The 27,522-nt window shown below is 39.8% G+C and overlaps 1 protein-coding gene across 1 annotated transcript in view; it reads left to right on the top strand.

Annotated features, from left to right (window-relative positions):
* LOC136833351 (tyrosine-protein kinase fyna-like) overlaps window positions 1-27,522 on the top strand; it is a 188,052-nt gene that overhangs the window by 138,909 nt on the left and 21,621 nt on the right. Inside the window, exons 8-14 of the mRNA XM_067095368.1 lie at window positions 9,321-9,419; window positions 10,081-10,207; window positions 10,976-11,102; window positions 12,507-12,671; window positions 12,818-13,074; window positions 14,187-14,343; window positions 14,596-14,727. Of these exons, the coding sequence (XP_066951469.1) occupies window positions 9,321-9,419; window positions 10,081-10,207; window positions 10,976-11,102; window positions 12,507-12,671; window positions 12,818-13,074; window positions 14,187-14,343; window positions 14,596-14,727 (1,064 nt within the window). The remainder of the gene's footprint in view (window positions 1-9,320; window positions 9,420-10,080; window positions 10,208-10,975; window positions 11,103-12,506; window positions 12,672-12,817; window positions 13,075-14,186; window positions 14,344-14,595; window positions 14,728-27,522) is intronic.

The following is a 27,522-nucleotide window of genomic DNA, read 5'->3' as shown; positions in this document are numbered from 1 at the left end:
AATAGATTTTTCCTTTGTCAAAATCCCTTTTCTGGGCTCAACCTGTGTCACCCAGTGAAATAGTAACAGAGAATCAGCCATACAATAGCTTGGTGGTACCTTCCAAAGATTACCTTAATGGAGCTAAATAAAACTTAAGAGAAAATTACTGTGTTTTAATAATCCCAAATTATAGGATCAAAAGGCATAATTAAAAACTATAAGGCACACAGTATAAAAGTATAAAATAACCAACATCAAGACATTTAAGGCTAACAGATTATGATTTAAAAAACAGGATATCCGTGATACGGGCAGGAGTCAGGCTGTGAAGCAGACCTGACCCAGAGGCTAGAAAGCAGGGCAAGCAAGCGAGGCAGGCAGGCGAGAGAATATACCGATAGGTAATCAAGAATTACAAACAGAAGGGAAAAAACAAAAGTTACATAAACTAGTCTTGAGCTGGACCAGGAGGAACAATACTTCCTGCAGCTACTGTGGAATATTTAAGAGCCTCAAGGGACTTAAGATAGTGGTGTTTGTCTACAGTGATTTCCAGCCCGTGATATTTTTTAATAATAAAGATCATATTATGAAAATAATTAGCTGAGGTGGCCACCACTTGAATATCACGTACCTGAGGTACTGAATCCGGGTTTGCCTGTTTAATAAAATAAAAAATTTGTTGCCTGATGGCCTTTAAGGAAATGGTACACTCATTTTCCCTAACAAAAAGAGGACCTGAGATTCTATTAGAAGTTCTATTTAAATAAGCTTTTTAAAGTGTTAACTGGGCATAAAGACAGATCCTGTGGAAGGGGAATAATCTTCCAGGAGACCATCTATTTTGTGGATCCTCATTCTTTGCTAGAAAACTGAGATCTGGAGACAACAGAACTTCTCCTGACGGGGAGAAATCAACATGATTCGGTTCTCCTAGAAAGAGCAGACAGTTCAGAAATTCCTAGCCCCTGAGGCTAGGGCTTTTTACTAGGAATAACATTTTCCTTAACAGACTTAGGTATGTACATAATTAAGTTATCAGTGTCTGATGCCAATTTAAGTATCGTCATTTAAGAACCAGGAAACCATGTGTGGACGGGTTGTTGGGTCTAAGACGAAAGCGCATGCTTTAGGAAGAAAAAAAATATGTCTGTAAGGTTAATAGTAAAGCCATGTAAAAATATTTTTTCTTAAGCAGATTTTGTTGTAGTAATAGTACTATTGTGGATCCTTTCTCAAATAATGATCTGAAGAAAGAGATTGCTAGATTCGTGTCATTTTCTGAGCTTCAGATTCCTTAGAAATAATGCTAACTTTTAACTGCTGAGTCATACTCTCTGAGAGTAGATTCCCTCTTATCTGATTCTATGAACAGTATTAAGAGGGGCCCACAATAGTTGCTCTTTCTTGAGCTGCAAACTTCATGAAGTCCATAAAGCTGGGGCATTCAGAATTCTTGAGGAAGCGGACACAGTCCAAGTTTGCACTACTTGTGTCAATCTCGGATTTGGGATCTGTTTGTGCCGACTTCAACTCTAGTAGAAGAGGAAACCAATTGCTCTTCGGCCCAGTTGGGTGCCACAAGTGCTACTTGACCTTGGAATGATCTGAGTTTATGTAAACTTTCACCAATAGGTTTATTGGTGAAACAGACAGATCCTTTGCCATCTGTTCCAGTCGCATTGACATGCATCTGTGGAATGAGGCTAGAGGGTCTAGATTGGGAGCAACGTAACACGGAAGCTTGTGGTTGCTCTCTGTGGCAAACAGGCCTACCTGGAGACCCGGTACCTGAAGACAAAACCACTCAAACGACGTCTTGTCCAAGGACCATTCCGACTCCAGTGGAGCTGTCCTGGATAGTGAATCTGCAATGACATTCCAAACACCTGCCAGGTGGGTGCCAAAGATGTTTCTTGCCAGGAGAAAAATTGCATTCATTACTGATTGATTCAGACTTTGAGCCCCTCTGTTCAGGCAATGCACAACTACTGCACTGTCCAGCACCAGTCTGATGTGAATCCGTTTGGCTGACGTAGTTTCTTTTAACGTTAGAAATAAAGCCATTGCCTCTAGAATGTTGATATGGAACTGGCGGAATACCGTCGCACTCATGTTCCTGAACTTTCTTGTGTTGGGAGTATCCTCCCCATCCGCTTAGGAAGCATCCATAGCGGATCACTAGCGATGGAGGGGGAAACTGAAGAGGCACTGACCTTTGCCAAACTCTTGACTGGTCCACTATGGTCAAGCCCTTCCTCAATACCATGGATTAGAGACATTTTGTCCCTGTTTCTGCTGTTGGCCTGCTTCTCCGCCCATACCCTGTTTATATCCTTCAGTCTGGCTTTAGCAACAAGTCTGTTACTGAAGCGAACCGGAAGAGAGCCCAGAACTCTTTCCTGGGCACGACGAGAGGCTCTTTGTTCTTGAGAAACTGCCTGGTAGCTTTGGCTGTTGCCCTCCTTTGGTTGGCAGAAGTGACAATTTGTGTGTGTTTAGGTCCCATTGACTCCCAACCACTGAAATTGAGCTGCCGAACTAGGACGTGATTTCTTCCTGTTTATTTGGAAACCCAAGTATTCCAGGAAGTTGATTACTGTGAATGTTGCTTTCCGGCATTCCTGGCGTTGATGCCTAAATTATCCAATCGCCCAGGTATGGGCCAGCATAATTCCTTTGGGCCTGTAGTTTTGGACTACTGTCTCTGCCAGTTTGTAAAAATTCTGGGCGCTTATGTTGAGTCTGAATGGCATGACTCTGAACGAGTATGCTTGTTTTCCTAGTCTGAATCCCAGGTAAGAGAGAAGCTCGCAACCGGGACATGATAATATGCGCTTGAAAGATCTATAGAGATGGTGACGGGCCCCACGCGGAAGTAGGGTCCATACTCCGCAGATCAAGCATGCGAAACTTGTCGCATTGAATGTATATGCTGAGACGAGACAGGTCTAGAATTACTTTTGCTTGTCTGAGTCTTCGATTACACTGAACAGACGGCCTTGAAATTCCCAAGTGTCTGGACTTTCTTTATTGCCTCTTTGCAGAAGGTCCTTTGCAAAGTCCAGTAAGTCTTTGGATGGAGGTTGGATGGAATCTGACCGGCATGAGGAGGCCCCTTTGCTCCAGCCCATCCCAGACCTTTTGAAATTATGCTGTGGGCCCATGGACTGAAGGTCCAATGGTCCCGAAGAGATATAATCTCCCGCCTACCTGAGGAGGCTCTGGCTGATTGAAGAGGGCTTACTTCCTCTGCCTCCTCGGCCTCCTCTTCCACACGAGAGATCTGGACGCTGCACTACCTTGTAGGGCGGCTCTGGCTCTGCCACCCTTGATGTCATTGTAACCGAACGCTTCTGGCTTTCAAACGCGTTGAAAGCTGGGGACGCCACGGGCTGGCGGAGCAGAAGCTTGTTGAGCCGGCTGCATCAGTACGAACTGCTGCTGAGGCTGTGCCTTGATGTGGAAGGCTGGCCGATCTGTAGACCGGTACCGCCTGAAGCACAGTTTGAGCCCTGAGGTTTCCCATAGCTCTGGGAATCTCCTGAACCTTTTCCTTTCCTTAGGTTGAGGTCCGGAGGTCTCAGAGGACTCCTTTCGAAAAGGAAGACCCCAGCGAGAGCGTGAGGCTCCTGGTTTGCTCTGGTTGCCTCTGCTAGACATTATTGACCTCATCCTCTGGGAAGAGGTTAGGTCCCCAGACAGAACTCTTAATGAGCCTTATTGGGTTCATGCCTGATGGTGGCGTCTGCAAGATGTGCTTTCGCAGTTCTGCTCTCGCAAACCACAAAGTCATAAAGGTCCCATTGGAATGATGCCAATAACGACTTTGTTAGGACCTGAAACAGAGGTTCACAGTGTTAACTCTAATGCCGTACTTGAGATGGTGACAGAATGCAGGGGAGCGACACAACTCCACACCTAGCCTCTTCATACCGCCTTCAGCAGAGTTCCTCCGAATCCTGGAAGGTGCTTCATGAACAGGGTGGAGGCACACTGCATCGTAGCTTTCATCGTGAACGCTGCTGGAGCCCCAACCAACATTCTGAATCTGGGAAGAGAAGGGAGGTGGGGTCCATCTCCGGAGTTGAGGCATAGGGCTTGCCATTCATTCCAGGCTGAAGGGTCAGCCTGCACCTTAGTAGTGCAGGGGGTAGATGGAGTCACCCACGGAGAACATCAAGAAACTTCCTAAAGGGAGTAGTTTTCAATTCGCACTCCAGTCGGAGAGAGCGCATCAGGGCGGATTGAGCTTGGTCCCTAGGAAAGATGACCGCTTCTTTAGGGACCTTATTTCAGAATCTAACCAGGCTTCCTCGGTTAACCTGGCAGCCTGGATAGGGAGGGGCACTAGGTCGGCTGGAAAGAACTCCAATTCTTCCAGACGACGAGTGCTCAAACTCTCAATGGTCAGTGTGTCACTGTGCAGGGGAGCATGCAGGGCCAGTCGCCAATGGTTCCTTATCAAAGGGGGCAGTCTGGAGGCATCCGGGACAACATGTGATTGCTGTACCGGCTCCGGATTGGATGAATCCGAGAGCAAGCTTTCCTGGGCCTGCATCCTTATGCCAATGACAGCACTGACTGTCCGGAGGTCTCTAAACTTGTAACAAGCTAAGACGAGATCTTGTAGCCTACTTTCAACCTTTGAGTCGATTCTCTGCATCAGCAGCTCGACAAAAGCCTAGAGTCGAAGCTAGGCTGTGGGGGCTTAGCCTTTGAAACTCTGATCTCGACTCTTAGACGGAGGAGAAGTTTGCTTGAGGACGCCACTGGTTTGGGAGCCAGTGACGCACCTAGAGGGGAGCTGGCGTGAATAGACTTTTGAGGTCTAGAGGACTTTGGTAAGTCCTTCTTTTAGAGATTTCACCTTGGGGATAACAGACCGAGATCTGTCCCCAAGGTTAGCTGACTTCGAAACCCCTGAAGGAAGAGGAAGAAGAAGGTGAACTAAAGAGGGATCTATTCATACTATCCTCACCTGCCTCACTTACCACCCTACCCTACCTGGTGGTCATCTACGCTCATAGGCTCCAGGTGGATGTTGATGGTCACACTCTTCCGCCACCTCTCCGCACAGGTTGTCTGATCCGCTGATGAGTGGGGCGCTAACTCCTTGGGTACCGGCGAGGCTAGGATTGATCTGGGCATTCTCCGGGCAGAGGAGATTGCAGATCCTCCGACAGCACGTAGGTGGCCAGACGCAACGCCTCAAACCGCACACCCAGGCTCCTCAGGTCGACAGCAAAGAGGCACGGATTGCTTGGTTTGACTGGAAGAGAAGGCAGGACTGCTGGAAAACATTTCTCCAAATTTTTCATCGCATATCCAAATGAGCCATTAAAATCAAAAGGGAGACTAAAAAGCATTAGCAGACTCCTAATCACTTTTACCGACTATCTGATAATGAAAGCTCATACAGAGTGTAGCAAATTTCACAGCCGCCAGGGTGCCAAACGATGAGGTCTCCAGCATGCACCGCACAGCCAGAGTGCCAGCGCACACCTCGTGCCCGCAGGGCTGCTGGAGAACGGTCCGACACCCGGCTCCTGACAACGCACTCATCTGTAAGTGGAATGACAGTACATGAGTATCATCAAGGCAGACCTGTAACTAAGTCCGGGGTGGCAAAGTCTACCTAACATAGATTATGGGTGATGATACATGAGTATCATCAAGGCTAAACCCACCGGAACTGAGTCCGGCAGCAAAAGTCTAATAAACACAGATTTATGCTACAGAGTGGCTAACTACTATATATGTTATAAAGAAGTACTCTATGATACTCCGCCGTGATTTGTCACTGAAATCTCATTGTGTCACATAATATGGAAACAGCGTAATATGAGCGGAAAGAGTGGTCGCATATAGCCTAGCTTTCAACTGTCCAGGACAGAAACCATATAATGGAAACCGCCAAATACACCGCGAACCATACCCACTGGAGTGGTTAAATGGACAATAACAACGAAAGATCCGACAGACTGAAGCGGAGACTTAAATTCTAACATATCGTAATCCCCTTTATTTGCTTCCACTGACAGCGCTCGACGTCCGCTACTAACTGCTAAAAGTAATTAGAAGCGAGCTAACTAAACACCGCCCGTTAAGGGAAAGGTAGGTGAGTGGCGGAAACCCGTGAACGGCGAATGTCAGGTGGGTAGCACCTCCGAGAAGCCGAATATAACTCCTTACGGGTGCCGATAAGCTTTATCGCCATATTTCCCCAGAGATGTCGCCCAGGCAACGTCACCAAATTCTAACGCTCAGGAATAAAGGGGGACTAGGCTATATACACCAAAAAGCAGGAGTTTAAAACCTGCTGATCCAACCTACCCTCCAAAACTGGGGTCCTTTGGCCTGGTCAGGAAGGCTAGGATTGAGCGCTACAGTTAGGGAGAGAAGAACCTTAGGCTCAACCCAGCCACACCTCCAAACCGAGGCATCTGGTCAGGTGGCAATTATGAATGAGGAGCCCTCACTAATCTAACTCTCACCCTCCAAAACCCAACGGCCTGGCCAGGTGGGCTAAGTGTGAATGAGGAACTCTCTCACTGGCCTAACCTCACCCTCCAAAACCTAACGGCCTGGTCAGGTGGGCTAAGTGTGAACGGGGAACTTCCTCACTAGCCTAACTTCCCCCTCCAAAACTGTAAAACGGCCTGGTCAGGGGAGCTAGGTAGCCTGAGCACCGTGTAAGAGCGTATTTCATGCCTAGCCTAGGTAGGCTAGGCTAGAAACTACCTTATATTAAAATTAAACTACCTAGTTATCTAAACCACAAAACATAAATAATGTTAACCACTCATGATGTGGGTTAGCCTAAATATATATATATAAATAAATAAATACATAAATACATAAATGACACGGCGGTAGAGAAGGCCCAAAAAACATTGGTACCAAGATGGCCTACCTCTGATGCCGAATCACATGCATAAACTAATCCAGCAATGAATATGCCATCCAACCTTATACATAACAGCTATGATCATGATAATAACAATAACACCATCGAGAAGGCACCAACTCGCTGGTGGAGGAAGGAAACCGATAAAAAGACCCAAATTCTATGATCAGAAAAAGTTGAGCCTAGCTCAGCCATGATACAAGGTTCCTTTGCCTCCTTACCAGCGACATGGTAAGTTCTCCAAATAAGCTCGAAACTGAATGGAGTATGAATAAAAACTAGCAGAATTCATTCTGCTAATATAAATGCTGAGACTGAGGGTCGAAAACGGAAAGAGGCAAACACAGCCCATCAGAACTATTTACACTGGTCGGTTCAAAAAAAAACCAACCAGAAACAGTACTCAACTTAGGTGGTGGAAAATCCTCGATGGAAGACATGATCAAGCTGAAAAGGGGAACACAATCACCAAAAGAAAAATTTTACGGAGTTCACGTGTTCGTGCTAAGGTTGGAATGAAGATGGCGGGCATGAGCGGTAGTTGGCAGCGAGTGGGAGGTAACCGTTGGTGCGGCTCCTCCAATTTTGGGGCTTTGAGAATAGAGAAATCTATAGGATGAAGACCTGTGATAGTGGTTACCACTCACCCCTTGTGCATACCGACACCATTGTGGTGATCGATCCAGGGGTAGTAACCCTGGCATTATGGATAGCTTTTTTGTCTGGTATATTTAGCAATATTTATACTTAGAAAAAATGTGTGCTATTGGAACCATTTCACTGGGTGACACAGGTCGAGCCCAGAAATATAATATAGCATCTTGAACATAACACTGGTTGCAGATAAACTATGAAATAATCTATCATTACCAAAGAAAAAATAAACCCCTTCAAAATCCATCTATAAATGTCTAACAGTGCAATACTTTTAACCTTATTATCACTACATCAAGTTCCCATCCTATTACAATGTCTTATATTGGGCTAACAGACATATTTATGTGGTATAAACTTAGGGTTAACTCGTGTTAACAAACACCATTATTATCAAAGAAAGAATAAACTGCATTCAAATCTGCCCATAAACAGTGAAAATGTCAGTATCAGCCTAAAAATGCCCTCCTCTCTTTCCCCCACCCACCCAACCTATCTCATGCTGTAGGTTACTCATACTGTAATTTAATCTCATTAAATATATGCAACAGCAGTATCGTTATTTATTATTTAGGCAGTCATATGCTTGCTGTGACAGAAACTGTATTAATGTAAAGAGTTACTGATAAACACATTAATTTACTGATCACATTTTATTGTGGATATTAATTTTTTTGGAACTTGGAACCTACAGGAACCTACACCATTCAAAAGATAGATCAGCTGCACATCACTTGGGAACATTTCTGAGGCTTTTTAGATTTTCAGATTATTATGATGCATTATATTAATATGAAAAAACTTTAAATTTTTGGAGGTTTTTGGTGTTTGGAATTTCAGATAAATGATTCTCAACTTGTTCAGGAAAATATAATAGCCTTTATACAAAGGGAATTGCAACTGGTGGTTCCTAATGTTGGATATTTTTTAATTGTTTAGATACCTGTTATAGGAAAAATGTTAGCATTAACATTGCTCAGATGAGGTTTGAGAAATGGCTAATTAGTAAAAAAGGAGGAGACAAAAGTAAGTTAATTGAAGGTGTAGAGGCGTGAAAGAATAGGTAAACCTGATGAGGGTTTCAAGTGGAAAGGCATTTTGGGATCATCAGCATGATCTTGGTGCTTAGATCAAATACAGGCTTTGTTGCAATGGCAATAAATAATTCAGGTTGTAGGGTAAAAAAATCCATACTTTGCAAGTAACTTGCAAAGTATGGAACTTATGATCTTTATTTCTCCATGGGTTTATTTTTTAACAGGTTTTACAAGATTGTGGATTATGAAAGGTTACTAAGATGTATTATTGGATTTCTTAGAGAAATACAGTAGTTTATGAAGATTATGGTTTAACTTTGGTTTGACCATTGTTATGTTCTGAAATGTCATTTTCAATAACATTTGTAAACTGTTAGCTGCATGCAGTTTCATATGGCATTGATTTTTGTAATGAGATGTTTGACTAGAATTTTATTATTATATTTTTTCTTTTTTAATAAGCAAGATCTCTTGTTTCTCTATTTCCCTTTACCTCCTCTTACTTTATCCTAATGAACACTATATTCTTTGGAAGCTTGAATTTCCAGTCTTTTGGCCCCTGTGGGCTTGTTCCATATGAATGGCGTTCATCTTCTGAATAATATAATAATAATAATGATTTAAAGATAATTGCGTACCACTTATGTTGAGAAGAGTCAAGGAGTCATTAAGTAATTTGATATTAGTAGTGGGATATTAAGGAGAATTTACATACTAAGTTACTTTTTCCTTTACAGTGATGCTGACTGGTGGTTGGCGCGGCATATGACACGTGGCATTGATGGTTACATACCCAAAAATTATGTTGCGTCAGCTTCTTCTCTAGAATGCCAAGAGTAAGTTTCATGTTTTCTCTTGCTCACAATCAACAATTAAGAAATTAGATATGCTCTGAATATCTTTGTACTTTACCTTATGTTTTTTCATCTGTTTATATTTATTCAGTGCCTGGTGTAGCATCAGTTTTATTACTTAAAAAGTATTAAAAGTGTTATTGCTTGATTAGTTTTGATTAATGGAAATTTCATCTCTGTAGGTTCTTAGGTATATTTTCTTAAGATTTATTTGAAATTTTATAGTTTTTAATCATGCCTTTTTTTAATTATAATAATGGTTGAGACATATGTACTTCGTGACTTTCTGTGCTGTGAATTTACATAGGGGTATTTTAGTTTTGTGAAATAAACTGTGTTTAGACATGCACATCATTCAAACTAGGCTAGAAATAAACTGTGTTTAGACATGCACATCATTCAGACTAGGTTAATTGTTATTTATTTATAAATTACTTTTTAATTATACTGCATATGTACCTTTAGAAATTTGCAAAGGGGTGTTCTGTGAATGATTATTCCTGGTACATTTGAAAGGTTGTAGGTAGTTACTGTCATTTACTGCTTGATTAGGTTAATTAATAGAAATTTCTATTCTGTAGGTTCTTGAGTATATTTTCTGAAGATTTCTTTCTTGTATCTCATTATAATATTTTCTTTTCAGCTGGTATTTTGGTAAAATAGCAAGAAAAGAAGCAGAGAAGCTCCTGATGACAAGGGGAAACTTGAGAGGGACTTTCCTTATCCGCATGTCCGAACAGTCTAGTCACGGATATTCACTTAGTATAAGGGTGAGTGTAGATGCTTTACTGAAACATTTACATACAATAATTCATTAAAATTATTCACTGTTTGTAATCACCAACTATTGTTGCTTTTAATTTTTTAAGATAGTTTTCAATACAAACCATTGATTATAAGGTGCCTTGTTCCTGGCAGAACTCATCCCAGTTATATCCCAGTGTCCATCTTTCTGGGGCTACCTAAGGTTATCTAAGTAGTATAGTTTTAATTCTATATCCGTTTTTCTTGAAGCTAGTAAATTTCTTTAGAAATCTAGTAAGCATACAAGGATTCACCCAAGTCAAAATTAACAGTGGATATTAGTCAGATTTGTTGACCTTAATGCTGTAGGTGTTTATTATTACTGTAAGGTGTCAAACAAGAGGGATCTCATTATCCAAACTATCTGTCAGCAGACTAGGTTTTGTAAAAATGTTGATGATGGTGTCCTCTTTCAAGGATATGATTTGGTAAACTCCCAGACAGGGTCATAACTATGGGTGACTGGTTTGTGTAGTTTAGGAAAATATCTCATCCTAAGGGTAATAGGGGTCATGTTTTTTTACCAGAATTTCATGGGCATTCATTTTATTAATCTTTTACCAGGACCATCCATTTTATATTCCTATAAAATCTTGTGTACTGTAGTTGTTATTGGTGATAGCATGTACAGTGAGGATAGAGTAGTTTTGTGCAATGTACAGTATGTATTAATTTTACATGATCATGTTTTATTTCAGATTATAGGCCTTTCACATTCCAATTTTATTTTACAGGACTGGGACCAAAATAAGGGTGAACATGTCAAACACTATCGAATTAAAGTAACTGATACGGGAGGATTCTTCATCACTTCGTCTCAAGCTTTCCGAACACTAAACGATTTAGTTGATGCCTATAAAAGTGAGTGTATATTTTAGTAGTTTTGCTGAAAGATTATAGATTTTAATTGTGTTCATTATTTTAATTAAGACATTGAACATAGATTTTAAGAATCTTCAGTCTTTTCTTTTGTGCCTTGTGTTGTGGGGATAGGCTGTGTTTGGTCAAAATCAGTTGTCAAGGGTGGAAGACATAGTCGTCCAGAAGATCAGAACAAATATGATATATAAAATTGAAGACTTTAAAATGCTTATTATGATGAGAGTTGATGGTATAAGAACAAAGGTTTATGCTGTTACACTGTCACACAAAATTACTTTGTGCTGATTTGAGAGTGAGTGAAGGATGGAACATGAATGTGTTGAAAGAATAAACATAGAAATGGAGAAGGAAAAACAGGGAGGAGTAATTAAAGAAAATGTGCCTTCAAACATGAAGTTAAAAGATGGAAGTGGAAACCAGTTAAAGAAAGCATCCAAACAGAAGCAGATGTATTTGGTGTAACATTTAGGGAGGAATTTAAAAAGAGAAGGAGACAGGTTAGTGGAATGGAGATGTACTGAAGTAAATTGCAGATCACTAAGATTTCATCGTTAGAATTTGCTTTCAGACAAAAACTCCATATTTTACAAATCAGTGATCATTTTTAAATGATTAGTAGAAGCAGAGTATTAGGGAGAAGCTTTCAAATTATCTTGTAAATTTATCTTGAATTACTGTAAATAGGTGATGATGATGATGATGTAGTAATTGCAGTAGCAAACAAATAGTAAAGCGGGTAGTCTTTATTTCAAGTTTATATTCCAGCAGGTACTATTGAGTATGTTAGTCAACAAGTAATAATATTGATCATGTGCTCTAACTTTTGCAACTACTGTACAATAGATACCTTTTGAAGTTGTGACTCATTGACTTTATCAAAGCTTATTGTTCGCACGATGGTGATAGCTCAGTTTGAACTAGCCTGTTTTGAAATAAGATCTCACAAAGAAATTCTTCGGATATTTTAATGGTATATTTTTAGAGTTAGTTGGGAGTGTACCATAATGTTGAGCTTTCATATAAAAAACTATAAGGTACTCTTAGGGAATTTTAGTATCAATTATCAGTTTGCAGTGTACAAGTGACTAAATTGATTACATCACATTTCGTATTGAACAGTCCAAAAAGTAGTGCGCACAGATCACCATACAAGAAAGAATCTTACGTTCTGTATTTAGCTTATGCTTTCTTTGAAATTTGAAGTGTTTGAGTGTGTGTGTGTGTGTGTGCTCTGTATTAAGTGAATTATTATTGTGTTGTTTGTCTCAATATTATGGATTTGAGTCATTGTTATTTTTGTATCCATGGTTTTATCTTATTGAGAGGCACAAAGATATTTGTTTTTTATTACTAATGTAATTTATTGTTGTTGTTCTTTTGCAGAGAATAACTATGGTTTAGCTTGTTTACTACAATATCCTTGTCCACGTCCACAACCACAAAAATGGGATCTCTCCAGGGAAACTAAAGACCAGTGGGAGATAGACCGTAATATGCTTACTATGACTAAAAAATTAGGCCAGGGCTCCTTTGGTGAGGTGTGGTATGGTGAGTATATTTATCACTAAGAAATTGTATTTTTTTTATTCTAAAAGCTTTGCTGTTTATTTTGAAGTTTTGTATTTTATACCAAAGCCCTTTGAAAATGGCGTTATTATTTAATTAAGATGATTAACACTAAGTTTTTTCTACAGGTATGTGGAATAACTCAACAGAAGTAGCCATTAAGACACTAAAACAAGGTGCTATGAGTCCATCTGCATTCCTAGAAGAAGCAAGAATTATGAAAAAACTAAGACATCGAAATATACTAGTTCTCTATGCTGTTTGCACAAAAGAAGAGCCTATATTAATCATCACAGAATATATGTGCAATGGGGCACTGTTAGACCTTTTAAGGAATGAAGGAGAACGGACGCTTAAATTAAATGACCAAATATACATTGCCACATTATGGTACTGACTTGATGTGAATATTTTTATTCTCTACGTTTGATATTTTTTCTAGGCTTCCTGAGTACAATACTTGATCCTTATTATGGTATCCTTTTCTGCTTTATATATGTGAGTATATGACCATCAGTTCTTTAAGTACGATAGTTAAGTGCAAATAATTTAATATTTAGGGCATTGCATTATTCTGTAGCTAGGAAATAAGTTTTTGTCATTTCAAAAGTTTTTGGCCTATATCGTAATACGTTTCAATGTTCTTAGATTTCTATAATGGAATCTCTCTCTCTCGTTATTTAATTATCATTGGTAAAGAGTAAACAGAAGACAAAAATATAGAAATCTAAAAATAAATTAAACAGACTACATTGTAGATGGTAGAACAGACCACATAACTGATAAGCAGTCCTAAGTGAAGGACAACAAAAAGTGTATTAGTGTCATGGTCATTTTGCTGAATAGAGGTTAGGTTCAAAAGGGGTAAACTCGAAAAAACAAAAGACGTGTAATATCCTTTTTGTTAAACACTTCATATGACTATCCTAATGTTCCATTTCCAGATTCATCTATGGACATTGGCCAAGGATGTAAACTATTTCATATTTTCTTGTAATCATGAATTGAAAGGATTAGTAAGAAAATGTTCCAGCTTTTATCAGAATCAGACATATCAGAGCATACCCATATGTTGCTTTCTTTGTGCCATTTTTAATTCTCAATTTTAAGTCAAATATTGTTTTATTTAATGCTCCTAATTGTTGGAGAAAGAGGTCAACTTACTTAAGCAACTGAATTTTAGCCAGAATTCTATCTGAAAATGATAATATCCTAGTTCTGTCCGTGTCGAATTTAGTTGTAACCTATTAAATGGTCCATGAACCATTAAAGACAGTGAGTATATAGTCCACTATACTGATTATCCTTAAAGTTAAGGATGAATAATGGCAAAAGCCAAGGTGACTTGTTTAATAATCACAACTTTCTTATTGACTGTAAGCTGAAAAGGATCTCAAATGCAATTCACAGGAGGACTGAAATTGATCAGAGTTGTATGTTATTTTTATTAAGTTCAGAAATTCAGGTGCTTTATTTTTTATGCTAATTCATTTTCCCCAGGTTGCTGCTGGTATGGCATATTTAGAAAGTCAACAGTTGCTACACAGAGACCTGGCTGCCCGTAATGTCCTTGTTGGTGATTCGCTACTGTGCAAAGTAGCAGATTTTGGACTAGCAAGAATAGTGGAGGGTGAAGATTATTGCCCTAGTACCTGTAAGTTGATTATCTTTTTACTGTGTCTTGTCTATGGTTAAGTGGAAGTGTCACATAATGTGTTGTAAAATTATATAAATGCAGAAATTAATAGAAAAAAAATATTAAATATCGTTCATTGGTGCCTCCATGAGGTCATATGTATTGCTTTATATTGCTGTAAATGAGATCTTATCGGTAGAAGAGTTAACCATTTACATCTTTGTGGTTAATGTCCTTTTTTATTTATTGTAAGTCTCTTCATTCTTTCAGGTAACAAATTCCCTGTTAAATGGACTGCTCCTGAGGCTATGTTATATAGCCGTTTTACTATTAAATCCGATGTGTGGTCATTCGGTGTTCTGCTGATGGAAGTCATCACTTTTGGTGCTAACCCTTATCCAGGTATGTACTCTTAATATTATGAAGCTAAAGTCTACCTATAATAATTAATTTAGGCATTATAGCTGCCAAGCCATGGTCTTAACATTCTGGACTTTTTCTCTGAAAAGAAGCTTTGATAATTTAACATTCTTTTCTCAAAAGAGGGGCTTTGATAATTTGTTATGGCTCTCATAGCTTTACTCACTTGATGCTTGCTAAAGACTCTTAGATATGTAAGATATTGGCAGTCTTTGTTAATTTGATAAGTTATCTGAGAGATTTTGAGTACCCCTAATGGAGATGACTACTGGCAATCTTATTTTATGGGGATGTTTTATGCTCTGTAATTTTCTTTATTATACTGTATATTTAATACTGGCTGTGCACATCATGTATTTGTAAGGAAAATGATGCTCTCTTTCTTGAATTAAAAATTATTCTATTATTTGTAAATATCACCACAGTAAAGCATTTTATTCCTAGTCTTTTTAATTATTAGTGTCAGAGTGTTCATTAAGATTATCTGACATACAAAAAATATTAGTGGAATTGGGAAGTTTCAGATTTTCTTCAGTCAGCTTGCAATATATTATTTTAGTTCCTTAATGTACCAAGGAACTGTCTATAAAATATATATGTTGGAAAAATATTTGAAGGGACTGGAAATAAAGTTTACAGATGGAGGTACATGCAAGTGCGCAGATTCATTATTTTTCATAATACAGTTAAGAAAGGAGTAATAGTGTGGTTTATTACTGAGAGCTGTTTACCCTATAGGGGGTAGTGCCATCAGTGAACTTCACGTGGTGCACTGCAGACATTGCTTAAGGTTATTTGCAGCATCTGTATGGCCCAAAGCTGTAACTCCTTTCATTTCTTTTACTATACCTCCTTCCATATTCTCATCCATGCGGAGTTGTCCTTGCGAGGTTTTCTTGTGCCACCTTTAAAACTTTTTTTATATTTTCATTTCCCTTTCAGTGCTGGATGACCTCATAGGTCACAACACTTGGCCTTTGGCCAAAAATTTATATTCCATTCCATTCCATTCCATTCATTCCGAGAGCTTTTGAGGTACATGACCCTATAAGCTTTCATCTCCCATGAAGTCAGGGGTGCAAGAAATTGATTTTGATTTGTAAGGTTAGTTTATCCACTTGGACTTAATTAGGGTTAAAGAGTCGTGCGAAAAGTTTTAATTTTTATTTCTTAATGTAAACTCATTCTGTGCAGAATGCATCCCAGTGCCCCAACTCCAGTTATTTCAAGGAAGAAACCCCATTATGCTTGCACCAGTTGACTCCATTGGGCCATAATGTTACATTATCCCTTCATTATGCCTCTGTATTGTGTGTACTTGTTGTTTGGGTTTCTGGGACTAACACAAAAAATTCAGGCAACAATAGTGGAGGAACAATCAAAATTCCAGTGCCTTACCATTTTTGGAATCTGGTACTGTCCAGTTTAATAACATCTGTTGTTGTTTATTTGTTGGAACTTGTCATTGCAGTAGGCCATGTACTTTCAGTTAGGAGGGACCCAGGTCATTCATCTTCCTCCTCTTCATGACATCATTCCTCATAATCTAGCACACAAGAGGTGTGCATTCCATGGGGTACAATTCTTTACACCTCTTGTACTTGGTGGGTCTACTCTCTGGGTTGTTTCTTTCTTGACCATAAGCATTTGTGTTTTTAGGTTGATTTCAGATGTCACCATCTGTCTTTTAGGAATTTGGCGTACTGCAGCTGTGTCTGTCTTTCGCTTCAAGGGTTCATATGCTTTATACTCCCCTTTTTAAATGTTTTATATAAGTAACTTGCCAAGTAATTACATTGCTATAGTTTCAACTCACACGGCAGCTTAAATTTTGAAATTCGGGGCAGTGCTTCTTTTGTTTTATGTAGGTGACTAGGAGGAACAACTTCGCAGAGCTTCAGTTTGTTTCTGCCGGCTTACAACCAAGGATTGGTTGTAAAAAGTCAACTTGTTTTGGAATTCTGATCGCTTTTCTGCTTAATATTTTCCCAATTGGTAAAGTATTTTTACCTTTGGTAGCCTTTGGCACGATTAGTGATTGTTAGGTTGTTATTTTGAGACCAATTTTTTCAAGATTAAGACGTTTTCACGATTGAAGACTTTTTTTGACTAGTTGACTTGTTTGCACAGTAGGATGTCAGACTCAAGTTCACCTAGTATTCATTATTGCAGCAATGGCTGCAATATGAGATTAACTAAGGCATCTTATGACTCACATACCCTTTGTACTGACTGTAGGGGCCAAGCGTGTTCAGCAGATTTCACCTGTGATGAGTGTATGGACTGGGATGACAAGAAATGTAGAAAACTACAAATTAACCCAAACACCGAGCCTCTATTTTACAAAAAGTGTCTGTCGATGTCGTGCCGCTCGGGAGTTAGCGCCAAGCGGAAAAAAAGTTTTTTCAAAAAAATCACAGCACGCTTAGTTTTTAGGATTAAGAGTTCATTTTGGCTCCTTTTTTTGTCATTGTCTCAGCTTAGTATGCAGCCATCAGAAATGAAAAAAAATATCATATATAAATATTGAAATATATGACTGCGTAAAAATTTCATATATAATTGTATACAAATCGCTAGCTGGGAGCAAAAAACGTTAAAAACTAACAAGTTATTTTTTATTCTTTGTATTGTACACTAAATTGCAATGTGATTTTTATATAACAAATTGTAAAACGATCAAAGCAACACAGAGAAAATATTATCACAAATGATGCATGAATTGTGAATTTGTTAACATAAAAAAGTTTTTTTCAAAAAATTCACCATAAATCGAAATATTGTGCAGAGACTTCCTGTTTGTTGCAAAATGAAGGTATTGATTGAATATTACTAGACTGTAAGTGTTTTATTACAACTGCAGTTTTCAACCATTTCGGTCGAGTTAAAGGACTTAACAGAATTTTTCTATTTATCGTGCTTTATATGAAAATATTTCAAAACTGATAAAAGCTACAACTATGAGTTATTTTTTGTTGTATTCTACATGAAAATGCGCACATTTTTCATATAAAACTTTATGTAACGACTAATATAAAACGGCAAACATTATGACAAAGTGACGAAAGAATTTTGAGATGTTCGCCTAGTTACCCCGGCTGGACGTAAGAAACAGTTTTTTCAAAATTCACCATAAATCAAAATATTGTGCTAGAGACTTCCAATTTGTTAAAATGAAGGTAAATTATTAAATATTACTGAATGTAAGAGTTTTAGTTTATAATTGCATTTTTTTCGACCATTTCAGTTGGGTTAAAGTTGACCAAGGTTGAAATTTGCACTTTATCGTGATTTATATGAAAATATTTCAAAACTGATAAAGCTACAAACCATGAGTTATTTGTTGTATTTACATGAAATTAAGTGACATTTTCATATATAAATCTTATATAACGACTAGTATAAACGGTGCAAACATTACGACAAAGTGACGTAAAGAATTTCCAAGATGTTCTGGTTGAGTTATCTACATGGATGTATGAGAAAAGTTTTTGTTCAAAAATTCACTATAAAATCAAAAATATTGTGCTAGAGACTTCCAATTTGTTGTAAAATGAAGGTAAACGATTTAATATTACTAGAATGTAAGAGTTTAGCCAATTATGCTTTTCGACCATTTCCTGGTCGAAGTTAGTTGACCAAAGGTTGAAATTTGGGACTTATCGATTTATATGAAAATATTTCAAAACTCGATAAAAGCTACAACCATGGTTATTTTTTTTGTATTTTACATAAATTGCGCACAGTTTCACTATATAAAACTTTATAACGCTAATATAAACGTGCAAAATTACTTACAAAGTGATCTAAAGAATTCTGAAATTTTTCTGAGGTATTGCGCTGACGAAGGGAAAAATTTTTTTCAAAAAGTCACTATAAATCAAAATATTGTGCTAGAGACTTCCAATTTGTTGCAAAATGAAGGTAAATGATTGACTATTACTAGAATGTAAGAGTTTTAGCTATAATTATGCTTTTTCGAATTCATTTCAGTCGAAATGCTGACCAAGGTTGAAATTTTTTGTAGTTGACGACCTTACGGCCCACTCGCACTCAACAGACAAATTTAGTCGACGATGGGACGCCCAGTCGGCGCTAATGGTTAATTGAATAAATTTGTAATTTTTGATAGTGTAGTCGTTTGTTTCATCCACAAGGAGTTACCTTTCATGGTGTCCTTTCATGGACTACCAGAGCTCCATGGTGACCAAACTAATATCAAAGAATTCTTTTCTAGTTGGTCTTTTTTGACCAGGTATTGTGTCGTAATGATTAACATTATAACATGTGATGGAGTATATAATGGACTCAAAGATAAGAGGGCACCTTCCCGTATCTTCAGCGAAGCTGAACCCAGTTTTTCCAGCATCAAAAGAACCTGCAAGAAAGAGAAGTGATCATTGTGCATGCGCATCTGCCCTCTTGTTCACAACCGGGCCGTTAAAGACCAAGGAGCCATTAACTCTCTTTGGTCTATAGCAAACGGTTCACGTCGTTACCAGCGCTCCGAAAAAATTGAACTTTTTTCTCCGTTTTCATTATCGAGAATCAGGGAAACATAAAAAATAGCAAGGTAAGTGCTTAATATTAAGTTCCAGTTAAAAGTTTTAGTTTTAAACTTTTGGAATTGATAATATCCTTGTAAAAGCCGTAACCTGGCTTGTTGATTGCTACCTAGTTTCGTAAAGTGTTGATTGCTACCTAGTTTCATAAAGCGTTGATTGCAACCTAGTTTCATAAAGCGAAAATTGTTTTAAATTCTAACTAAATGTTTTAACTAAAAGAAATGTTCTACAACTTATTAATATAGAAAATCCTTCAAGATTATACAATGTCTACAATAATCTAGGCAGTAAGTGAGAATAATTTAGACTAGATTAATAATGGATGTTGTCTGTAGCTTATGTCCTTGTATCTCGTATCCTTAAGTGGCCTACCTTAGACCGAGGACCCTAGGATCAGACAATAACAATATCTGTGCAAAATAAATCGATAGCCTAACAATAAGGCTACATATTAGTATAAGTTTTTTCCTTTTTTATGAGCCTGTCCACTTAAGGTTGAGCTAAATAATCCAGGACTATCCTAGGCATTACCTTATATCAAGTTAAGTGATAACTTTTTATGAAACATCCTATTTTTGTACTAAATTGTTAGCCTAGACCATGTAACCTAGGGCAAGATGAAATAGTGATCTGTGCTGGACGAGATGGTGACCTAGCCTTAAGTCTACACATTAAGGTAGGCTAATTGTGTTTTATGTAACCCATACCCTTAAGTGTGAATTAAATAATCCAGATTAGGCAGTAGCCTAGATCAGAGTAAGTTTTAGCCTGGCTATAAGGTTACACATTAGTGAGTTAGTTTTATATAGTAGACTAAATAGCCTAGGATTGGAGTCAGTTTTCTGTTTTTATATAGCCTAGCCTATACATTAAGAGTGATCTATAATAATCTGGATTAGGCAATACCCTGTACTAGCTTAAGAAAGAAAAAATAAGCATAGGGTTATGTATAAACAGTGTCCTAGGCTCAATAAAATAACCTAGTTTTTTTTATGACTCGGTAGCATGTCTGTAAGGCTACATACTAGTAGGGTCTTATATAGCCTATCCTTAAAGGTGATATAAACCTTGAACAGGCAGTGGACTAACCAGGTTAAGTAGGAACCCCTTTTTAAGAAATATCATACTATTAGCCTAAAACAGCAGTGGCCAAATATCAAATAAAAGGGTAGCCTTGGCTACATAAAACAGAAAACTAGATTATAAGAGGATTATTTTTTGAATAGTTTATATCCTTAAGTTTTAAATAAGGCTAGAGTAGGTTAAGCAAGAACCTTCTAAGAAATCCTCTATTCTTAGCTTAACATAGATTATACTAGAAGCATTAACCTAAGCTATATAAAACAGTAGCTAGGATTAGTTAAATAAATTAGTTCATAGCAGTTAGTCTAAATGGCACGACAGTTGGAATTAAAAACTTCACTTAGCCATTGAAAAGGGCCAGAGTGTATAAGTAATACAGCCATATGCAGGCATGAAAACTAGCCTAAACCTGAGAGGGTTTAAGTTAACATAGATATTTAATTAAATGTGTTACAACTGCACTCTTGTAATCAAGTTAACCTGTAATATGGAAGCTATACAGTATGAGGAATTACAGAAGTGTCCCTCACTTAAAAACAGGATCCTCAGTTTAAGTGTTCGGTAGCAAATTGCTCAGTTCACTTTGCCAGTGGGTACGGCCCATACCACGTGCCATGAGCATAGTCCTTGTAAAAAAAAAAACAAGGAAAATTTGCTTTGTCGCCAGATGTGGGCAGGATTTGTAGTATGCTCCTGGCAGCAAGCTTTAAGGATGAAACAATTCCTTTTAAGCTGTCTCAGTGGGTCCTAGGGTTCAGTAGGGGTGAGCAAGGGCGAGACTATATCTTTCTGGCAGAACTCCGGCAGCAGATGTTTAACCCTTTCTCTGAACGTCATCAATGTTGGGGCCAAAACCCAGTAACATCAGTCCCCAATACCTCCCAGGTTAACCCTGCGGAGGAAGTAAGGAAATCTTTACATGGGGTTGACATTCTTACTAAAGAATATGAAGTGGACATTGCCACTGAAATGGCCCTGCTGAACCCAGAAGGCTCAAGGACACAAATTTTAGCTAGCCATGGGAGAAACCTTCCAGAAGGAATTCTATTCCCCATGCTGCTGTCGTTGCTGAATAGAATCTTTCCCCCCAAAAGGGACACTAGGATCCACCTAACTCCAACTGAAATGACTACTGCCCCTTGATTTACAGGCAGTTATAGTTCAGTTGCTGAAGCTCAGTTAGATTGCACAAGCTCCCCAAAAGGGATACACAGTTTGTGGCATTTGATCAATTCCGTAAGGAAATTGAGTACCATCAAAGATGCCCTTGCCACAGAACGGCAATATATAAGGGACATGAAAGATGATAACGAAAAGGAAAATTATTAATCATGTGAAGACAGATTTTCAGAATTTGTAGTGACTAAAAACAAGAGACAGTGGCAGAATTAAAACCATCTGCCACAGTCATCCCAGTTTCGGGAAATTCCACCAAGGAATGGGCAACGCTACTACTCCCTTTTGAAAGGGAAAAAGCTCCCTAGATATAGCTACTCAGCAGTTTGGGACCCCTATGAGAAGACTGTCAGAGGGACAGTCTCATCAGAAATTTATGCTAGGCTCTGACTCCTTAGTATTATAACCTCTACCACCTTCCTGGAAGTTGCTGCCAAAAGGCTTCCTTAAGATTCCAGGATCATTTTTTCCGTTGAGGCCAAAAGTCTTATGAGAACCCGATGGGATGCACTCTGTGACTTCCTAGAATGGCTCATAAAACCATGAATGGAAGCATTGGATGGCTCCAACAAATCACTCTCCAATGTCACTGCATTATTACAATCTAACCCCTTCTGTAAGGACCTGTTTGAGGAGTCTGTTGTGGCTCAACTCAAAGACCATGCCTGCCAACAGAGTTGTACAGTGTGCGCTCTTCTGGGGAAAGAGGCATTCAGGAAACAAAGAACCCAAAATTTCCCTTTACCCAACCCAAAAAGGCACACTTTGATGAAAAATCATATAAGCCTTCAGTCACCCCAAAAGTTTTCCTCAAAAAACAGGTAGGTGGTCAGAAGGGACAGTTCCCTACAAAGGGACAACAACAGCAAGGACATCCTTTTTCACAAGGTCCAAAAACCATCTTAAGGGGGAAAAAGGAAAAGCAACACCTGGAATGTCTATCAAAGGCAAAGGCAGAGGAGGCGGCAGATACCAAGAGGAATTGTATGATTGGGGGGTCGGCTTCGACGACAAAACAGACAATGGAAGTTTTCCTTGTGGGGGGACAGCATTATTTATATGTGCAGAAAGGCCCTGTTAATGGGGCCCATAGAGAAATGTGCATATGTTTGCCACCAAGTATGTCTCTTCAGTGTCCTCAAAAAGGATTTCTCCAAAAGGAGAGTAATCCTCAACCAATCAACATTGAACAAGCACATTGTTTGCCAAAAGGTTCCGATAATTACCATTGCCTAAGTACATTGAATCATTCCAAAAGGGACTTGGACAGTTTTTATAGATTCCCCTCCACCCCTTCCCAAGGTTCCGGATAGGGAAGATATGTACAGATTCAAAGCCATGCCCTTTGGACTAAATATTGCCTAAAGAATATTTTACAAAATTAGCAACGGTATTCGTTCAAGAACTTAAACAAAAGGAACACAGCTAATAGGCTACCTAGACAACTGGTTGATCTGGGGGCCCACAGGAAAAGGGTGCTTGAAAAATCTAAGAGCAGTGGTCAACAGACTACAGTCAAAAGGTTTTATAATAAATTTGAAAACATCCCACCTCACGTCCAGCAGACACTTTCAGTGGCTGGGACTGTGTTGGGATACTCTTCGCGGCCTGTTGTCTCTCCCCATCATACTCAAAACAGTTTCCAGATGGCAATCAGAACGTATGGTGGGCCTGCTACAGTTCACATCCATAATAGATCCAATATTTAGATTGCAAGTAAAAACGTGAACAAATTCTGGCTATTGCATGCAAGAAAAAAGATGCGAGACCGACCACATCAGAAGATTAGAAAAGTTGGAGAGATACTTCAGCCTTGGATCTGGAAGGAATCTGATGAAAAAGGTCATCCTGACTCCATCTGTTTGAGTGACAATACACACAGATGCCTCATTGACAGGTTGGGAGAACATTGGGAGGATTGTCAGATGGCAGGCAAGTGATCAGCTACCCTGAGGAATTCTTATATCAGTTTCCTTGAACTGGTGGCTATCTTTTTGTCTCAAAAAACTCAAACCTCCAGAAGAGAGAGACAACATAATTGCAGTATCCTACTTCAGGAGGCCACGATCACGTTCACCTCCTCTCAGTGTGGTAATGCTAGCCATCCTTCAGATGGCGCAAGCAAGGAAGTGGCAATGTCTGCAATTCATCTCACAGGCGGTCTCATTGTAATAGCAGACTCTTATCAAGAAAAACAACAACCTCAACAGAGTGGATGTTGGACAACCACTTTTTTCAAACAATAGCCAACATGCTTCCACAACCAGAAGTGGAGCTGTTCGCCATGTGTGAGAATCACAAACTCGTAATATATGTGTCTCCAAACCTGGACAGTCAAGCAACAGCAAGAAATGCCTTCCTAAAGACTGGAACAAGGGGAGGACGATATCTTTATCCTCCACTGTCCCCATTTCGAAGGTTTTGAGCAAACTTCTAATCTTCAAAGGAACAGCTTTACTTGATAGCTCCAAATTGGCCAAATAGGCATTGGTTCCTATTACTTCAACAACGGACAATAAGATGAATTCCACTATCGTCTGCTGTTCTATCCCAGACAGTAGGAGGGAAAGTCGTTTACGCACCCTCCTTTCTGAGGCTAGACCTTCATGAAGGGAATTTTAAAAAATATCTGTCGTGAAAATTACTCGCCCAACATTGCTAGGTCCCTAGTGCAAAGATTACAGACATCATCTATCTGACAATACCAGTCTGTATGGAAGATATGGTTAGATTATATCCATACTGAGAGCCCAATTGAGCTTTCTATAAGAAATACTTTTTATTTTTCTTATATACCCTTTTGAAGACAAATGCCTTGTGGTCACAACAGTCATGGCATACAAAGCTGCATTAACGTACCCTTGCTTTATGGATTTAGATTGATCTGCATAGAAGTTGTCACTTTCCCTTTTTTGCAGTCTTTTTGTTCTACAAAGGCCTGCTCCCAAAATGCTTCTAATTACATGGTCCCTGAACAAGGTGCTTAGACTTCTATCAAACTCAATTCAACGGGTCCCACAGCTACAACGCCACATGCTACAAAGGCACTTTTTGATTGCATTAGTGGGCATCAGGGAGCTGATGATTAGTGAACTGACTCTTAGACAGGATGATGCATCATGCAAACAAATGACCATCAATTATTATTGTCCCCCGGCCCACCATTCCTGGCCAAGAATGAGGATCCTTTAAAAAGGAAATCTATTTTTATAAGAAAACTCAATTTAGCAGACAAGGCATTATGCCCGGTCAAAGCACTTAAGGTTTCCTAGAAGTCTTGGCAGACATCCCAGGGGGTCCTATTTTCCTACACCCTAGCACAACTAACCACTCTCCCCATGAGGTCTGAGAATTGATGTGGTGTTTCTCATTAAAAAGACAAATCCACACCCTTCAGAGGTCACATGATATTAGGGAAAGTAAGCACATCGCTGGCCTCTTCAGAAATGTCTCTTTTGAAGAATCAATGTACAGGGTGGTCACTCAGAATTAATGCCACGTGCTTGAACAAATTCGACTGCACTGTATCAGTAGGTGGCATGGTTAGTCTTAACCCCTAGGTGCTACAGCAGAAAACCAGGGGTCTTATTGACGGCGAGCATGCTAACTATCGCTGGGAGAAGGGCAACAGCACTCTGCAACCAAACCCAGCATGCTTAGGTAAGCCACTGTAGAACTACACCCTAAAACGTAAGTTCGTGTAAAGTTTCTTGTTCCTCGGTACCAAAACCTGAAGAGTATTTGGAATAAAGAATGGGACTTGAAATCTGTGGCTTAACCTCGGACCAGAAATGTTTTTTCCTTTGGGGTGTTGGGATTTAAAATTGAGAGCTGAAGCATTTTTCGTCACCTGTCAATATCTTTCTAAAGTTCCTTGCGGACGAAACAAGCAGCTACACTATCAAAAAATAGGCCTTTGATGTAAAACCTGTTTTTGTAGTCGCCTGAGTTCTCAAAACCTCCCACTCCCTGGTGAAAAGGCATGGATTTGGGGAAGGACCGCCCTGCTTTGACCAACAGAGAGTAATGGCTTTGGTTCCCAATAAGCCCGGTTGTAAACAAATGGATGCGCATGCAACAACAGTCACCTCTTCATGGTTCTTTGTTGTTGAAAATTGGTTAGCTTGAAGATAAGGGAAAATGCCCCTTATCTTTGAGTCCATTATATACTTCATCATGTTATAATGTTAATCATTACGACACACAATACTCCCACAAACGAGCAACTAGAAGAAAATCTTTTGATATTTGTTTGTCACCATGGAGCTTTGTAGACCATGGAGATAACTCTTGAGAATTCAACAGCAACTACTAAAAATAGGTTTTTTTCCCTACATCTAAACTGTTTTTAAAGTCACATTTAATCAAATTAGAAAGAGACAGGAAGAGAAGGTGGCTTTAGGCTAATAGCAAGACTTTAGCCAGTCAGGATCCATTCCCAAGTCTTCTAGTACGTTAACATTCCTGTTATCTCTTCTGCTATGCCTGTTGTGTCGCCCATTCCCAGTCCTCCGACTATACCACCTACTCCTTTGCCTGGCTCCCATGCCTCAGATCCAGATCCTATTGCCAGTCTTGAATCAAGAATTGACCAGAAATTCGGTCTAATAGTGTCTACTATGGCCCAATTAAGGATATCAGTGAAGGTCCTAATGGACAAAGTGAACAATAAGAGTGCCAGTGAAGTGTTATGGAGGAAGTGGCTGCCCGTCCTGCCGACTCTCCTTGACAAAGGTCCCTGTCGTACTCCCCTAAACCTGGGAGGGGGCATAATGGGACTCTCCTAGACAAAGGTCCCTGTCGTACTCCCCTAAACCTGGGAGGGGGCATAATGGAAGTCCAAGGGAGGTCGGTGGGGTCTGCTCTCTCAGCCGAGCCTGTTGTTACTTCCCAGGCTGCAACAGACAGCTATTGGAAAGGCGTCAAGGAAGTGCATCGTCTATCCTCTAGTTCGGAGGCGTCCAGTCCTGACAAGAGGCGCTGATGGCCTTTTGCAGACTGAGTCTCAGCCTTTGAAAAGGCATGTGGTGAATGTGGACTGTTCTCCGCCGCCCTGTAAGAGGTTCAGAGAACCTTCTTGGAGCCCACAGCCTTCCTGCAGCTGCTGAGCGCCCTACAGGAAAGCACCAATACTTGGTTACCAAGCATTCTTCTGCTTGGAAGCTCCCTTCGTCCTCCTCTAGGTGCCAGTCGTCTTGCGAGCGCCCTTCTATAGCTTCAGAGCACCCTAGTGCCCAGCCAGCGCCCAGCAGCACCTTACGCCCTAGCTCCCAGTCTCAGCTGTCGAGCGCCCAGCACCAACTCCTGTCCTTTCGGCGCGAGCTTCCAAGCTCCCAGTGCCAGCATCCATGCACCCGACTCCTCCTTGTCAGTTGCCTGCTTCAGTGCCTCCCGCATCTGCAGTTCCTGATCCATCGTTGGCGGCCATCCAGCATCAACTTGATGACATTCTGGGATTGCTTAAGAAAGCACTTCTCTCAACCAAGACTTTGACGCACTTGTCTCTGTCCCTGATCTCGTCAGAAGAAGAAGACATGGATCAAGACTCTGCTCCCACAGCTTACACAGCCCTGCTGCTGTATTTGCTGCTAAGCTTTCCTGGTTTTTTCATTCCAGCAGCCCTAGCTTTTCCCGCATCCGCCTTCATGATGAGCAACCAGCCTGTTGACTTTTCCAGGCCTCCTAAGATGGTTTTTTTGTCCTCTTCTAGGGAGGCATTGAGTGAGACTGAAGGCTGGCTCTCAGAGAGGAGAGAGCAAGGGAAGGCCTCTCAGTTTTCCTCCCGCTCAGCTGTCCTGCAGGAGGTATTTGTCATACGCCATAGGAGAAGCTCTTTCTTTGGGAGTTGCTACCTCCTCCCAGGGGGACTTTTCTGGACTTATTGACTCTTCACGTCTTTTGTAGTCCCCAAGTCATCGGGAGGCTGGAGACCTGTCTTAGACATCAGCGCCCT

Source organism: Macrobrachium rosenbergii, chromosome 51 (genome assembly GCF_040412425.1).
Source record: "Macrobrachium rosenbergii isolate ZJJX-2024 chromosome 51, ASM4041242v1, whole genome shotgun sequence".
In the NCBI taxonomy this organism is placed as follows: domain Eukaryota; kingdom Metazoa; phylum Arthropoda; class Malacostraca; order Decapoda; family Palaemonidae; genus Macrobrachium; species Macrobrachium rosenbergii.
Note: the sequence above shows the minus strand (reverse complement) of the source record. Positions and strands in the feature narration are given on the sequence as shown.